At 48.1% G+C, this 15446-nt stretch overlaps 1 protein-coding gene across 5 annotated transcripts in view; it reads right to left on the reverse strand.

Moving 5' to 3' along the window:
* The window catches only part of ankfn1 (ankyrin repeat and fibronectin type III domain containing 1), a 114612-nt gene that overhangs the window by 14994 nt on the left and 84172 nt on the right, over window positions 1–15446 (reverse strand). For all 5 annotated transcript variants that reach the window (XM_014340893.2, XM_014340892.2, XM_014340894.2 and 2 more), the window contains 8 exons: window positions 9064–9258; window positions 8507–8620; window positions 8055–8152; window positions 6014–6104; window positions 4502–4609; window positions 1653–1752; window positions 866–998; window positions 208–324 (listed from right to left, as the gene is read on the reverse strand). In XM_014340893.2, coding sequence (XP_014196379.1) covers window positions 208–324; window positions 866–998; window positions 1653–1752; window positions 4502–4609; window positions 6014–6104; window positions 8055–8152; window positions 8507–8620; window positions 9064–9258 — 956 coding nt within the window. The remainder of the gene's footprint in view (window positions 1–207; window positions 325–865; window positions 999–1652; window positions 1753–4501; window positions 4610–6013; window positions 6105–8054; window positions 8153–8506; window positions 8621–9063; window positions 9259–15446) is intronic.

The raw sequence follows: 15446 nt of genomic DNA on the forward strand, positions 1-15446 counted from the left end.
TTTATGACACTATATTTGCACTGAAGCACCGCAGCAATTTCCTAATGTTGTAAACCTGCTCAACATTTGGCAATAAACCCCTTTCTGATTCTGATTCTGATTCTGATTACAGGTCTGAGACGGGTCTGGGCACGCTCGGCCTGTCGGACGTCACTTTGAAGGTTTGGTTTGTGATTTTAACTGAAGCTGATTGGTCGGTTTCCTGACCTGCAGCTGCCCGGCGGCGGTGAGCATCTTGTGCCTGGCCTGCAGGGTGGAGGACGACGACATGGACACCGACATGCTCTGTCTCAGCCACCGGACGTCCTCCCACATGCAGGACAGCTGCAGACACACAAACGGGAAGTTGACATCAGAGACACAGCGTGTGAAAAACTGTCCATTAACACACTTTAATCCTTTGCCGTTCCTCCTCCACCCTCTTACTACAACCAAGCAAAAGCTGCTGAGGGCTGAAGCAGCCATTATGACTCCAGCTCGCACACACTGGTCACACTGGCAGCTTCCCTACAGAAGCCCTTCAGTTACAGCAGACTTGCAGGTTGTAGCGCTGCAGCGATTCGGTTCATTATGCTGAACCTCGTGACTCATTGTTCGCAGGTTCAAACCCACAGTCTTTAGAAACAGAGAAGTGTGGCAGTACAGAGAGGCTGGAGGGAGACCAAAACCCTGAAACAAGACGTGAACTGTTCAGACATTTATGTCCAAACCAGCTGCCTGCTGGGAATAAAAGACAGCCGAGACCCAGCAGCAGAAATAAATACGACACATGATGAGAGGAAAGGGTGTGAGGAGCAGAGGGCTCATTCAGAGCTGCCGGACAGACGACGATGATGACGAAGATGATGAGGTTTTATTTGCGTACCTTTGTGAACCACAGGAAGTCCTGCATGAGTGAGCTGCTGTACGAGTCATCCACCTCCACAATGGGGATCTGCTCCTCGGCCGTCACCAGTAAACTGTCCTTATGGTAGAACACAGCCGCCAGGTAGATCCCCCTGCACGCACAGGATGGTGCGGTCCGCACAGGTGAATAGAAAGGAAAGCGTGCTTATGCTAATGATGCACTTTACAGTTTAATCAGATTCGGTCTGAAAAACGATCATTTTATGAGTTTACTGAGTTAAATTAGGATAAAGATGTTTGTTATTCTGTTTCCTATGTCTCTGCTTCCTGCTGCAGCTTTCTTGCTGTGGTCCGTCATCGCGCTGACATCAGTGGTTTCAACTTCCTGAAACAACTTTATGTTGTGGTGTGAGTCACTGAAACCAATCAGACTTTTAAATAAGAAAGACACAAGAAACTAAATCAGCAGTCCTGAAAAGCTCAGGCGCCAAGTTGGAGCCACTGATGTCACTGCAGGACTACCACAAGAAATTCCACCCAAGAGAACTACTGTTGATACCAGCAGGGCATCAGTGTCTATGGGAGGGATGGCTGCAAGAAAACTCCTGCAACATCCACCAAGACTGAGCTGGTTCCCATGGGAACTGGATCCACATATTTCCACTAAAACATGGAGGTGCTACTGCGAGAATTCCCACCCGCCACACCTAAACCAATGAACGTGATGCTGGTGCCACAAGAGCCTATGAAGGTTACAGTGAAGCCGAGAGCGTCCTCAGGCTCGTCGTGGAGAAGCAGCTTCTGACCTTTTCAGTGTCTTTACAAACTTGTTGGAGGAGTTGAAGAGATGTTTCAGACTTCTGGAGACAGACTGCTTCCTGCTGGGGTTCTGCAGCTTAGAGGCATCTGAACAAAAAGACGAGAGAAGAAGAAAACAAGTTAAAACTGCGTTTTTTTTCCAGCTTCAGTCAAAATGTTTGTTTATGGGTCAGCGGGGTCGAGCTTCTCTCCCACGCTGCCGCTCTGACTCAATCTTATCTCCTTTCCCTCGCGTCCTCTGTCGCTCCCTCTGGCCTCGCGAGGACGCCGACTGGCCGCTCAGTGATGCCAATCTCCAGACCGCAGCGCCCCTTTTACTGCAGCTAATTAAGCATCACGTAATTACCGTCCTGTAAACAGACGTCAGACGTGGAGCCGACAGGAGCCGGCCGCAGAACGCCAGGGGAACGAGCCGTGATACAGATGCACGGTGGAGGGAGCGCCGAGGAAAAACAGATCATCGATCCCGTGACCTCTGACCCCTTCCCAACAGAAAAGCAGCAGTTCATTTTCATTCAGTTTGTGTTTCAGCTCAAACTGACGTCTGAAACACACGAAGCTCACGTGAAACCCTGAATCTGTAACTACCTGCACGTCACAGCTGCGACAGGTCGCCCCCTGCAGGCCATGAACGGTCCGCTCACTGTCTTTATAAGCACGTTAATATTGCTGCAAACAAATCAACTTACATGCCTGAAAGTCCCACAAAACAACCTGCATCATGTTTAATGACTCGCTGTGTTGTTTGTCTGCTCTACTCAGGATCTCAGAGACGAGGGAAACATCGTGATCCCGGCACTCACGACCATCTTCTGCTGATCTCTCCTCACAGGCTCCTGTTGTTCCTCTGTTGGGTTTGACGAGGTGAATTAAGGATTTGGGTTTCTATCTCTCCATGAAATTGCTGTTTGCTCGTTAAAAGCTGTAATTACAGCTCGTTTTATCGGAGCGCCTTTTGTCCAGCTGCTGCTGCTCTCGCGCACTCGCATTTGGAAAATTGGCCTTTTTCCGAGTCTGTCAGAGGGAACCTGACGACTTTAGCAAGTCTCTGTGTGCGTGAGCTCCGAGCTAACCGGCTCTGACAACTGGATAATGTGACGAGAGCTCGCACGCCATGCTGAATAAACACAGGAATGAGTTTTGTTGGAGAGGGCTGCAAACACGATTGGAGTCGATTAATGAGGCGTCCACCTCTCCATCTGTCAGAGAGGAGGACGGGGGAGAGTTTGAGTTCTGACCTTTCAATTACAGGTTATTACAGCGTTTAACTGCTTCTGAGACAACAGCCAGCTAAGTGAATGAGACGAGGAAGAGGAGACAGATGAAGGCCTGAAACCTCCTGCAGCCTTCAGTGACGATGACGATGCGATTAATAAAAAAACTGATAAACTGATATCTGGTCAGATGGTGTCACGTCCCTGCGTCTGCCCGGTCGGGACACATGGTTTTGTTGCCTCTCTCTCTCTCCTGTCTCCGCCCTGTCTGGGCGGAGCTCACTGTGGGCTCCCGCCTCTGGCCCACGCACCTGCAAACAATCCCTCACCTGCGGCTCGGTATCCTGCTTCTCCACTATTTAAACGGTGGCTCAGAGCGTTTCGTGGCTGGATGCTTGCACGCCTCACATCAGCGTCGCTGTAACCTCGTCCTGGTTCTGATCTCTTCGCCTGTTTATTCCCTGGACCCGTCCTGGTTTCTCTTGCCTGGATTCCCGAGTGTTTGGCAGCGTGGACGAAGCGCAGTGTGTGGATCGATGATCGAGTGTCCCTCTGCCCTCCCTCCCGTGGATCTCTGAAACCCCGACTCCCCCTCTTTGTACAAAGCTCTGCGTCTGTGAATAAACAGTTTTTCCTGGGTCCGCTCAGACAGGCGTGAGAGCGTCAGTAAAAATGAATCTGCGTTGTGATCGAAGAGCATGTTTGTGCCTGCAGACTGTGTCTCCACACATGTATTTCTGCAGATATTACAGCAATAAAGTCAAAGTCATGACAGCAGAAGCTAAAACGAACACAGTGACGACTTTGTGATGTCGCTGTTTGTGTCTGCAGTCTTCACTGTGGGCTCATGTCCTCTGTACTGCTCATTGTAACAAACTATACTTATATTTTTAGATCAGTTCATTTAGTAGTGACTGCAAAAAATGTCCAGCTAAGTGAGCTCAGCTGCATTTGATCTGTGGTTGAAGTGTTTTCATGACTTTGAGCCATCAGTGGGTTTGTGCAGCTGCTGAATCACAGTCAGGTCTCTACGCCGTCACGTGATCAAACAACAGTGACCATCTCTTGACCTGATCTGAATCGATCCCGTTTCCACGCGACTCTGAGAAGGTCACGGTGTGCACGTTTCTGTGGATGTGACAGACTTACACAGAGTGTCCTTCATCACCGAGGCCGCCGCAGAGAAAGCTCCGGGCGTGCGGGCGAACGCCGCCGCCTGTGTGAGCAGGGATTACTCGTGTCGCGGGGACAAACGTGTTTACACGGCCTCATGACACGCACACACACACACGTCTGTCTGGACGGTTTCTGCTTCGCTGTTTTTCAAGCGTCTGTCCAGAAACCGTCGCCGTTAGCATGGACCAGCCCGGCTGTGACTCAGGAGGAAGAGCAGCTAATCGGAGGGTTGTCGGTTTGACTCCGTGGACGTTTCCACGTTTCCACAGATGTACAGGGCTTCATGAGCACTGAGGTTTCTGACATCAGTGGGATTCAAACTCCCACTGATGTCAGAAACGCCTTTTTAACACAGTTGTGTTAAAAGTTACATCTAAAGGATTAAAACGTAACAAAAAATGTTTATTGTGGTGAAGGCCATCTGCCACGAGCCCGCCGACACTCACCTCCACAGCAGTAGTGTGTGTGAGTCGCTCGGACCTGCTGCAGGAGACGCTCCATGGCCTCGATGTGGCCCCGCCTCCTGGGTTCCCGGCCATCGCTCTCCCGCCAATCTGGACAAGGAACCACAGGACAAATGAAGGAACTGAGTGAATCTGCGAGAGCTCCAGTCACCTCAAACGTAAGCGTTGTAACGTGCGTCGGCGTGGACTCAGGTGCAGCTACCTGCTGTTTTCATGTGCAGACTGGACAACTTTGAAATGTCGTTTACAGAAAAAATAAAGTCTAACATATGTGAGCAGAGACAGGAGAACAAGAACGGCTCCGAAAATGTGTTTGTGTGTGAGACGCTACAGAATGAACTAATGGATGTCAAGCATCTTTAGAGGTGTAGTCGTGCTTTCACTCTGTTTAAAACAAACACCCACACACTTTCTGTCCTCTGCTTCTGACATATGCGCGTGCACACACACACACACACACACACACACACACACACACACACACACACACACACACACACACACACAGCTCAAGGCTGAAGCTCCAATGTGCAGGAAAAGAGAAAGCGAGTCGTGACAGAGCGATGAAATTGATTTTCCCGACTCGAGGACGTCAGAACAGGATGTTCACATGATTCATAGCGGACGCACACTTCAGTCACGACCACGGGAACAAACCCTGCAGGTTCACACCGCACGAACTTCCTGTTTTATGTGACAACATTCGGACTCGTGTATTTGTGCTTTGTCACACGTCACGTCATCCCGGCTCTGCTGACGGCTGATCCTCGGCTTCGTTCGGGTTTTCCTTGATCCCTGCGGGTTGTCCCAGGCCTCTGACTGTGTGTAAGGCAGGTCAAAGTTCAGCCGAAGAGTCCACGTGGCCCTGTGAGCATCTCTGAGGTCACCAACAACATCACATCGTCTGCTAACAATCTCCTTGTTCTTCCATCGTTGGAATTTTGAATCTCACATCTTTAAGCTCATCCAGTCACAAACTCTCCAAAAATGTAACAAATGAGCGAGTGAGTAGTTTATCAGTTTCAACCAATCTCACCTTTAACTGGTCTAGAAGGAAACCAAAGCTAGCCTCCTACACGTATATCAGCATCTAGTTACTCCCTGGAGAAAGTAATCTGTTACTGTTGTTTGTGGGAGGAGCTAGAAGTCATTCTAAACCCACAGGTGGCGAAATATCTGCAGCCTCACATGAAACATGCCCTCCACCTGAGCATCATATCCAACCCGAGAACATGCGGCACGACCTCGCCTGTCGTCAGCTTGTGTTTCACTCGCTCGTTTGTGGTTTTTCTGCAACTGCAACAAACCAATTTACCCCACCAAGTCAATCTGCTCTCTGCAGGCCTGTAACATTTACATGATGCATTATTCAGCAGAGGAATATAAAACCAGGCTGAAACAGCTGCTGCACAAAGAGGTTAAACTCCAGAGTCACAGAGAAGCTGCGAGCTGCTGAGATGGTGAGGTTAATGGAAAAATATGGAGAGAACTTACTGGATGGAGCAGCAGATGGAGGGAGGGAGGAGGCGGGCGGACCCCAGCCCTTCATGTTATAAGCCGACACTCGAACGTAGTAGAGCCGACCCTGAAAAGTAGAAACCCATCTGTTAGAGTGAAGAGGCGAGTTTGGAGGAAAGAAATCACTTCTGGTGAAAATAACTGCATCAACAAAAGTATGTGGACACTTCCACTGTTGGAACTGCAGCAGTGTGTCCACATACTTTTGTCTTTTTACCCTGCCTCCTGTTATTAATGTGTCAGGACGGGACTGAGCTGTTTCTCGCTTTTTATCCCTCAGATGTCGGTTAATGTGATGACTCCGACTGAGTGCTATGAAAGCGTCTGCACAGCTTTTTCACCAACTCATTTGTCTGCTTATTCATGCATTTAAAGCTGGAACATTTCCGACGTGCACGTCTGAAAAAGTTTTCTAAAGGTTTGAAGAGGTTTCTTTATTTTCTCTGGCAGCCTGTCCTTGGAAAAAAACCAACAAAACGCTCTGACAGTCATTTTTACTGCTTTATATCATCAGGACACTTTGTGGAAATAAACCTTTGCTGCTGTAAAAGTTCGTGAAAGCATAAGTGCTTTAACATTTGAGGAAAGTTTCCTTTCAAATGTCACTCTGCTGCTTGGTTCAACTTGGGTTTTAATTGGAGCCCCTCGAGCCTGTGTGCTCCGCCCCCTTCTCTTCATCCACACAGACAGCAGGTCAGAGGAGGTCTGCAGAAAAAACCAGCACTGCCATCATCATCATCAACAGCCGGCTGCTCGCCTTCAGCCAACGTAACGAGGACACGTCTCCACGCTGGAAACATCAGAACGTCTCCACAGAAAACAGTCGACTCCACCTGAGCAACACGAACAACACGTTTACTTTCAGGCTCGCACTGAATCAGCTGACCTCATCCAATCAGAGCAGGGTGCAGCTTTTTCACCGACAGCGGCCTCGATCCCTGAAACCGAACGACGGAGCCTCCGTTACATCAAACTAATGACTTTAACCCAATATCACTCAGGTTTCTTTAAACTCGGCCCCACCCTCAGCAGGCCCACCCTCAGCAGGCCCCACCCTCAGCAGGCCCCACCCTCAGCAGGCCCCACCCCTAAGAGGTTCTCATACCTCTTTGCAGCCAGTTTCATGCTAGCAACCAGCAGAGGAACATATATTTCCCGGGTGTGCAGGCCTGTGAGACTGGTCTCTACGTGCACAGAGCACCAGGCCGACGTTTGTGCCCACCAATAAATGTTAAAAATCTTTTTTCCCAGGAATTCAAACGTCCTCCTGCTGTCGCTGCTGTGTCTGTCTAATTAAATGTTTTTAACGCCATGTGCTGAGATATTATCAGCTATCATTAGCTCCCTACCTTCACTTTGCTCCCTGGCTACAAAAACACCACCTGCACCACCTGCACCTGTGCTGTGTTCCGGTCACAGCTCCTCGCAGCTTCAGGATTTCTTCCACCTACACAAACAGGCCCCCCGTGGCCCCCCCATGTGTGTGCCCTGCAGGTCTAATCCTTCCAGGACAGCTGAGTACTTAAAGGCCTCCGAGCTCCTCGTGCGGCTCGGCCCCGACTCAATAAATTCAGTATGTAAATGAGAGCTGTGACGTTCGAGGCCCGAGAGCCTCGCCGGCTCATTATTCGCCCTCGGAGCGTCTCCGGCCCTTTCAGCCTGTTCTCTAGTTCAGGGCCGCCGTGGAAGTTTGTGAAAGCCGCTCGCTGATCTAAATGGCAAACAGCAGCTGTGGTTCGGTGTGTGCAGCACAGCGAAAACAAGTCTGCATCACAGACGCCGATCAGCCAACGCACAACGCAGGGACCGCGCAATGACATCACCGAGGTCCAAAATCACGCGCCTGCTGCAAACGAACACATGCATCACAGCGAGCGGACAAACGTGCAAACGACAGACCGACCTGAGCGACAGCAGCTTCGTCATGACAGAAACTCTATTCAATCCTTTTTCTGAAACTGTGAACTAAAGCCAGCGGCAGACAGGTGGATGTGCGGAGGAGGGATGCTCTTGTTACCGTGGTGAGGCTGCTGATGGTGCACTTGAGGCTCTGCAGGTTATCCAACACCATCTCTCCGGCGAGCAGCGAGAAGTCCTTCAGGCAGCTCCATTCCACTGCGAACACATCGACAGACGCAACGTTAGCCTCCTCATCCCTGCCTCGGAGCACCACTTCCTGTTCCTCCGTGTAACCACGACAACCTGAGGCATCATCTGAGAATAAATCTGGGGTTTAAATCCAGAAGCTTTAGAGTCTAACCGGGAAGTAAACCTGTAAATTAACGCAGAACAACCTTGTTAATTTATCGTTTTAAATGTGGTCGTCTCAGGTTTTGCAGACCCAACATGAAGTCTTCAGTCGAAGCTTCACCTCGAACATCGAAACCTAAATGATGGCCTCACCTTTGACCTTTTAGTCTCTCAGACAGGAGCAGGCCTGTGTGTGTGCAAGCACATGTGTGTGTTCACCTCTGTACTTGGTCACCACAGTGGAGTTGAGACACTGCGGTTCCTGGAAGGTGACGGTCAGAGTGCTGCTACTGCTCACGCTCAGTCGAACCATGGACGGGGCCTCCGGGGCACCTGAGCAGGGGCGCAGAGAGAAACGTGTGTGTGTGGACCGTGGCTCTGACTGTTTTCCAGGTAACTATGGCAACATGTGATTGACTTCCTGTTTCCTGCCTGACGTCTTCAGCAGGTGTGATTAGTCGCTGTGTGAAGCCTGCAGAAGGACCTCAGTCGAATCACCCTGACGTTGCTCTAATGAGACCGTGAGTTCACCGCGCACGTCGTTCACGTCTCAATCGCAACCTTTCTGTTTTATAGCTGGTCGTGTAAATCCCGCCCCCTCTGAGCTCTGGGTGTAGCAGCTCTAATGTTGACAGGAACACCTCCAGCTGAACGTGTACTGCGCTCCGAATCTGCTGCAAAGGTCACGCGTGTCCCCGTCAGGCTGTCTGAGCTGCCACACACACAGGAAGCGACGGCAGGAAATACACACTAAGGTGGGCGGCGTGTGGACTCACGTGCGTGCTGGAAGCCCGTCCTCATGCGTTTGTACAGCTTGCACCTCCACTCCCACGCCCTCAGCTGTTTGTCTTTGTGGCAGGCCTCCAGCGAGAGGCCGTCCCTCTGAGCCTGAGCCGCCAGGTCGACCGCCCGCCGCTCCGCCTCCAGCACCAGAGAGTTCAGGTGAGCCTCGCGACTCTCCACGCTCACGACTGCAGGAGAAACACAGCAGCTGGTTACAGACAGCAAACTGCAGGAGGAGCTTTCTGCTTCTTCACATTTTATCTGTGCTTCACACAAACCTCCACCTGCTGCACCCATCGTCACAGTTCACAGTCAGTGTCGCACTAACTGCTGAACGATCCGCGAGCGTTTGATTAAAGCTCAGACGAGCGTGTTTGGCTTTCTCGCTCCGTGGGCTGAATGTGGTGTCGTGTCTCCTGTTAGTGGAAGAAAAGCAGCTTGTGGAGGAGTTGGAGTTCGTCTCTGTCAAGGCCACAGCTCACTCGTCTTCAGAGGCAGACAAAAGGAGACGCAGCAGAGAAAACCAAACACGGAAACGTGTTCTGAGCGAGCGCAGAGGGACCAAAGGTGCAGGGCGGCAGAAAGACGGGAGAAAGGAAAGAAAACTTTCTCTGATCGATCGTTAGGTCTGTTATTAAAGCATCTGTGCTGCATGTTTGTGCTTCGGTGTGCGAGCGGCTACATGCCGTGTGTTTCAGCTGCCTCTTATTTAGCACCAAGGACTAAATCAGTCGTATAAAAATAACTTTACAAGGAGCTGACGATGAAACAAAGCTCTGGGGCAGCAACTGGAGAGTCCATCACAGGGCAGGGTTTTCAACGGGCTGTGCAAAAGTCTTGAGCCACATTTTGCACAAATGATTCATAGGTCAGAGTTCAGAGGCTTAACAAACAAAAGCATTCTTCTGAAAATGAAACACTGAACACGAGAGGAAAAGCAGCAACGTCTGAAGAAAACCTCTGAGATCTTAGGATGAGACGCTTTTCTGTCCGAGCTCCTTAGACTACGACTGTCACGGTCCGCTGTGACGGACCGAGTGGAGAATGCGTCTAATGGACCCAGGTGCGTACACAAGTGAACAGACGGGAGTGAGCTTTAACAGAAGGCGAGCCTTTAATATGGCTGAAAACAAGGTGTGCAAATACAGCAGGGATGGCGTGGCTAAACAAAAACCTAAACTGGGAACAAACTATGGTGAGGCTATGGCTTGGAAGGCAACAGACCAGGCATGGAAACACGGAGGGTAGGAACACAGACGACGCGACGCAGACTGTAAGAAACACAGAGACTAAATACACATGAGGGATGATCAGGGGAAGTGACCACACATGGGAACGCAGCTGACACACATGAACTTAACGACAGGACAGGAGGAGTGAGCTGAATACACAGACAGTGAATGCAGGCCTTCAAAGTAAAACAGGAAACATGAGACATGAACCGGGGAGACGTAGTACAGGGGGAGGTGACATAACTGACAGCATGAACTTGACAGTACAAGACACACAGACATAAACACACGAAGGGCAAGGGAGACATAATGCAAGGGTAACATAATTACAAAAAGGACTGGACTACCTTAAAGAACCCAAGCAAAACAATAAACATCAAAATAGGTTAAGCATAACACACTGGGTCACACGACCCAGGACCATGACACCGACGAGCTGGACGACTGAGAACCTTCACAAACAACTGTGAAAGAAAGCTTCAGATCTGCTGCTCGCGAGTCTGTCTCCTTGGAAGCAAAATACACAGAAATGAGGGGTGGCTCAAGATTTTTGCACAGTTATAAAACCAGTGAAAATCAGGTCCTAATGAAAGCTGACAGTTGGGTTTGAGCTGTAAAGTCCAGGATCTGGTTCTAGAGCCCACAGAGGAGCCCGAGGATGCATCAGCATCATCATCATCATCAGAAACAACGACTGGCATGTTTTTAGAAGACGAGCGTCATGTGTGGACTGCGGAGCCTCTGAGGATGGAAACATTTCTTTTTCATGCTCTGACTGATGTTTCCCCTCCGCCCGAGTGAAGAGTGGCAGCAGAGCAGTGGTATGAAGTCTGATGGGCGCATTCATCACCAGCACAGCTCTGTGTGTGTTCCTCCACGTTTGTCACGGTGAAACGCTCCGCGAGCTGCCAGCCCGCCCAAACACCGCCGCTTTACTGCGACGCCACTCGCTGCCGTCCAGTTCTCAGTCACGGACCGTGACAGCAGCATAAACAAGCAAACAGCAGCAAACAAGAACACCCTCACACACACACTCACACTCACTGTGTGTCTCATCTAACCTGCTGCATGCAGAGATGTTATGAAAGCGAGTAAAAATGAGCCGTGAGGAGAGATTTCAGCTGCTGTCGACATGTTCTGAAGTCTGCACAACAAACCAGCTCATCCAAAAAATAAAGCCGAGGATGATTTACGCTTCAAGACCTGAGCACAGAATTATGTGACGCTTTCAGCTCCTGAAACTGTGCTTCACACTCTGATAGGACAGGCTGATGAGAGCAAAGAGCATGAAGTCCAGCTGTCAGAGTGTAACGTCCATCATCAGTGTCCACGTGAATGCCCACGAGTATTCACACTACAGCCCACCGAGGCGCAAACGGACTTCAAAGATGTCTGACAGCAATGACTCCGCAACAAAGTCAATGATTCGATACGCAGAGTCCAAAACTGACGAGCAACACCACAACAGCTGAATGAGTTTGTGGCTGTTTAACATTGAGATAGGGATGCAACGATACCAATTTTTTCAAATACGATACCGATACTTGGATCTGAGTACTTGCCGATACAGAGTACAAAAACCAATACTTCTACCACACACACACACACACACACACAAATGCAATGAATTGGAAGACAGGTTTTATTTTATTCTCTGCCGATAAAAAATAAAATCTTAATAAAAATGACCACAAAAAAATTTCAAGTGAAAAATAAGCACTTCTGTAAATTATCAGAGCTCTCACATGTAATTTAAAATATGACTGTAACTATTGGCACTGTCTCGATGCTTCAGAATAATTAAATAGAATCCTTCTGTTGGAATAAATAAATACAGAATAGGTTTGAGTAATAAATATAAACTTTAAATTATTGGCAGAGTGTCATATTGTAAACATACAAACAAAATAGAAAGTATTTGGATTGACGAACTTCCTCATCTGCCGCGTGGCTTCATCAGTCCCTGTGCGCTAAACTCAAGGACTTGACTCGCGGCACACACTGCTGTCTACTTTAATATTTGGACATTATCTGGCAACCTGATGGTGGGCGGCTGGGAATTTCATATCGCAGCTCAGGTGCTGAGATAGTAATCCTATGTTTCCACGACTGGATTGATGTCATCCAGAGCGATAAAATGAGTCAGAGCCATCTGTTATTTAAGCTAAGGATTTTCTCTGTGACATTTATTCACGCTTTCCAAAACCTGTGTTAAAGTGGCTGTTCCGGTCAACTGCTGACATTTGTAGCTAGCTACAGCAGCCTCATATTCTCTTTTTTATCTGGATGCCGCCTATCTCATCGCTAAACCCTTGTGCTGTTTATGCGCGGATAGTCCCCTTATGTGGCCAATCTAAAAACTATCAAAGAAAACAAACCTCCTGATTAATGAAATAAGTTAAGTATTCGTTCATGGTATCGGTTACCTTTACTAGTATGAGTAACAACATTTACAGTATCGGCCCAAACCCGATACAGTATCGGTGCACCTATATTTGAGATCATTAATGGAAAGAGCACAAACATACAAGGAGTGTGGTTTGTTAGTTGTATGAAATTTGGTGAACCACATGGGCTCATGCGGACAATCGTGTTTAACATTTTTGCACACGCAACACAAGATAAACGTCAGTATCTACTACAACTTCTCGAATTTCCTGGTTACTGCGTTAGTGCTATAACAAACCAGTTTAATACTCGGATGTAACACAGAGAACCAGGAATGTCATGTTCTAGTAGGATGAGCTACAATTGCTATAATACCCACCTCAAACTAAGAACCATCGGTTTAAATTGGACGAATAGAATCACTGTGATGTAGATAGTCTCTGTCCTAAATAAATTATGAGAGGTTTTCTAGAAAATCTACAGACCCAGTAAACAAACTGGTAGAAAAACTTTGACTTCAGCAGCAGAGCAACAAAGGTCATGACTACTTGAACTTAGAACTTTGGTTAAAAACCACAACTGATGTAATATTTTAGTGCACAATGTCTGATGAGAAGCGTCTATCTATCATCTCATACTCATCTAATCATTCAGGCTGGGAACCTGTATCAGAGGCTATGGTCGCATGAAGCGGAACTCGTGACAGTGGAGAGAAAAGGAATTAAGAACGATGATTGGACAATGCTGGGCATCTCTGCACACGCATTAACAACGCAGAGAGTCTGTTCAGTGATCAGTTGCTTCTCCCCAAAAAGATTAAAAGACTAAACTCCTTTGTCCCACACGCATCAACGTTAATCCTCTTGGAGGGAAGGGAGGGAGACAGGAGGACAAAGATGGAACAACTAAGCTTAATGCTTTCACCTCACGTAAGCAAATACACTTTTGTAAATAGTAAAAGGCAAATAAAATCACTTGAATGTGCAATTCACTTGTATTTTTATTTTATCCTATATTCTATTTATCCCCTTCGTATATTTTAATTTATATCTTGTATTTTATATTTGTGTGTGTGTGATGTTGGGTGTATATATAATATTCTGTAACTTCTGTCGGTTGCTGTGCTTTTTTGGAAATCGAATTTCCCAGAGGAACCCACCCGAGGGATTAATAAAGTTCTATCTTATCTTATCTTATCTTATCTTATCTTATCTTATCTTATCTCCTGGTCCTGACGGTGTAGAGTGGCAGAGGTCTTCACCACCATCTTCAACCTCTCACTGCTACAGTCTGTCGTACCATCCTGCCTGTGAGCAGCCACCATCGTTCCAGGGCCCAAGAACACAGTGAGCTGCTTGAATGACCATCGTCCACGTGCTTTAACAGCCATAATTACCAAATGTTTTGAGCAGCTCATCATCTCGCACATTAAAGCTGCCATCCCTGCAGACCTCGATCCACACCAGTTTACATACTGGGCAAACAGGTGGACAGAGGACGCCATACTTACAGCTCTTCACAAAGCCCTCACCTGGGCAGTAGTAACACCTGTGTGAGAATGCTGTTTGTGGACCAGCTCTGCCTTCAACACAGTTCAACCCCACAAACTGGTTAATAAACTAAGCAACTCATGACTCAGCAGCTCACTGTGCAGCTGGATACTGGACTTCCTGAACAACAGACCCCAGAACATCAGAATGGGAGAGCACACCTCCACCCTCATTCTGAATGTGGGCGTCCCACAGGGGTGTGTCCTCAGTCCCCTCTTATACTCACTTTTCTCCCATAGCTGTTCACCAATCCACACCAGTAACACCTTTATAAAATTTGCTGATGACACCACCGTCATAGGACTGATGGACAACAGCGATGATTCAGCCTACAGAGAGGAGGTTCAGCATCTGAACACAGCCGAGACCAAGGAGATGGTAATCAACTTCAGGAGAACAAAGCGATCTGAGCACTCCACCCTCTACATTGATGGAGGAGGTAGAAAGGGTAGAAAGCTTTCCTCGGAGTCCACATCTCGGCCGACCTCACCTGGTCCACAAACATCTCCCATCAGGTAGGGAAAGCACAACAAAGGCTGTACTTCCTCAGGAAACTGCGTCAGGCCCAGTTACCCCAGAGTCTGCTAGTAAACTTTTACCGCTCCACCATCGAGCCTTCTGACCTACTGCTGCACACTCTGGTCCAACTGCTGCACCGCGGAGGACAAGAGGAAACTGCAGCGGGTGGTGAGGGCAGCAGAGCGGGCAATCGGCACCTCACTGACCCCCCTCAGAGACATCTACAGGGAGTGCAGAATTATTAGGCAAGTTGTATTTTTGAGGAATAATGTTATTATTGAACAACAACCATTTTCTCAATGAACCCAAAAAACTCATTAATATCAAAGCTGAATGTTTGTGGAAGTAGTTTTTAGTTTTTTTTTAGTTTTAGCTATTTTAGGGGGATATCTGTGTGTGCAGGTGACTATTACTGTGCATAATTATTAGGCAACTTAACAAAAAACAAATATATACCCATTTCAATTATTTATTTTTACCAGTGAAACCAATATAACATCTCCACATTCACAAATATACATTTCTGACATTCAAAACAAAACAAAAACAAATCAGCGACCAATATAGCCACCTTTCTTTGCAAGGACACTCAAAAGCCTGCCATCCATGGATTCTGTCAGTGTTTTGATCTGTTCACCATCAACATTGCGTGCAGCAGCAACCACAGCCTCCCAGACACTGTTCAGC

The sequence above is a fragment of the Haplochromis burtoni genome, unplaced genomic scaffold (genome assembly GCF_018398535.1).
Source record: "Haplochromis burtoni strain Fernald_Lab_line unplaced genomic scaffold, NCSU_Asbu1 Contig_422, whole genome shotgun sequence".
NCBI classification, from domain to species: domain Eukaryota; kingdom Metazoa; phylum Chordata; class Actinopteri; order Cichliformes; family Cichlidae; genus Haplochromis; species Haplochromis burtoni.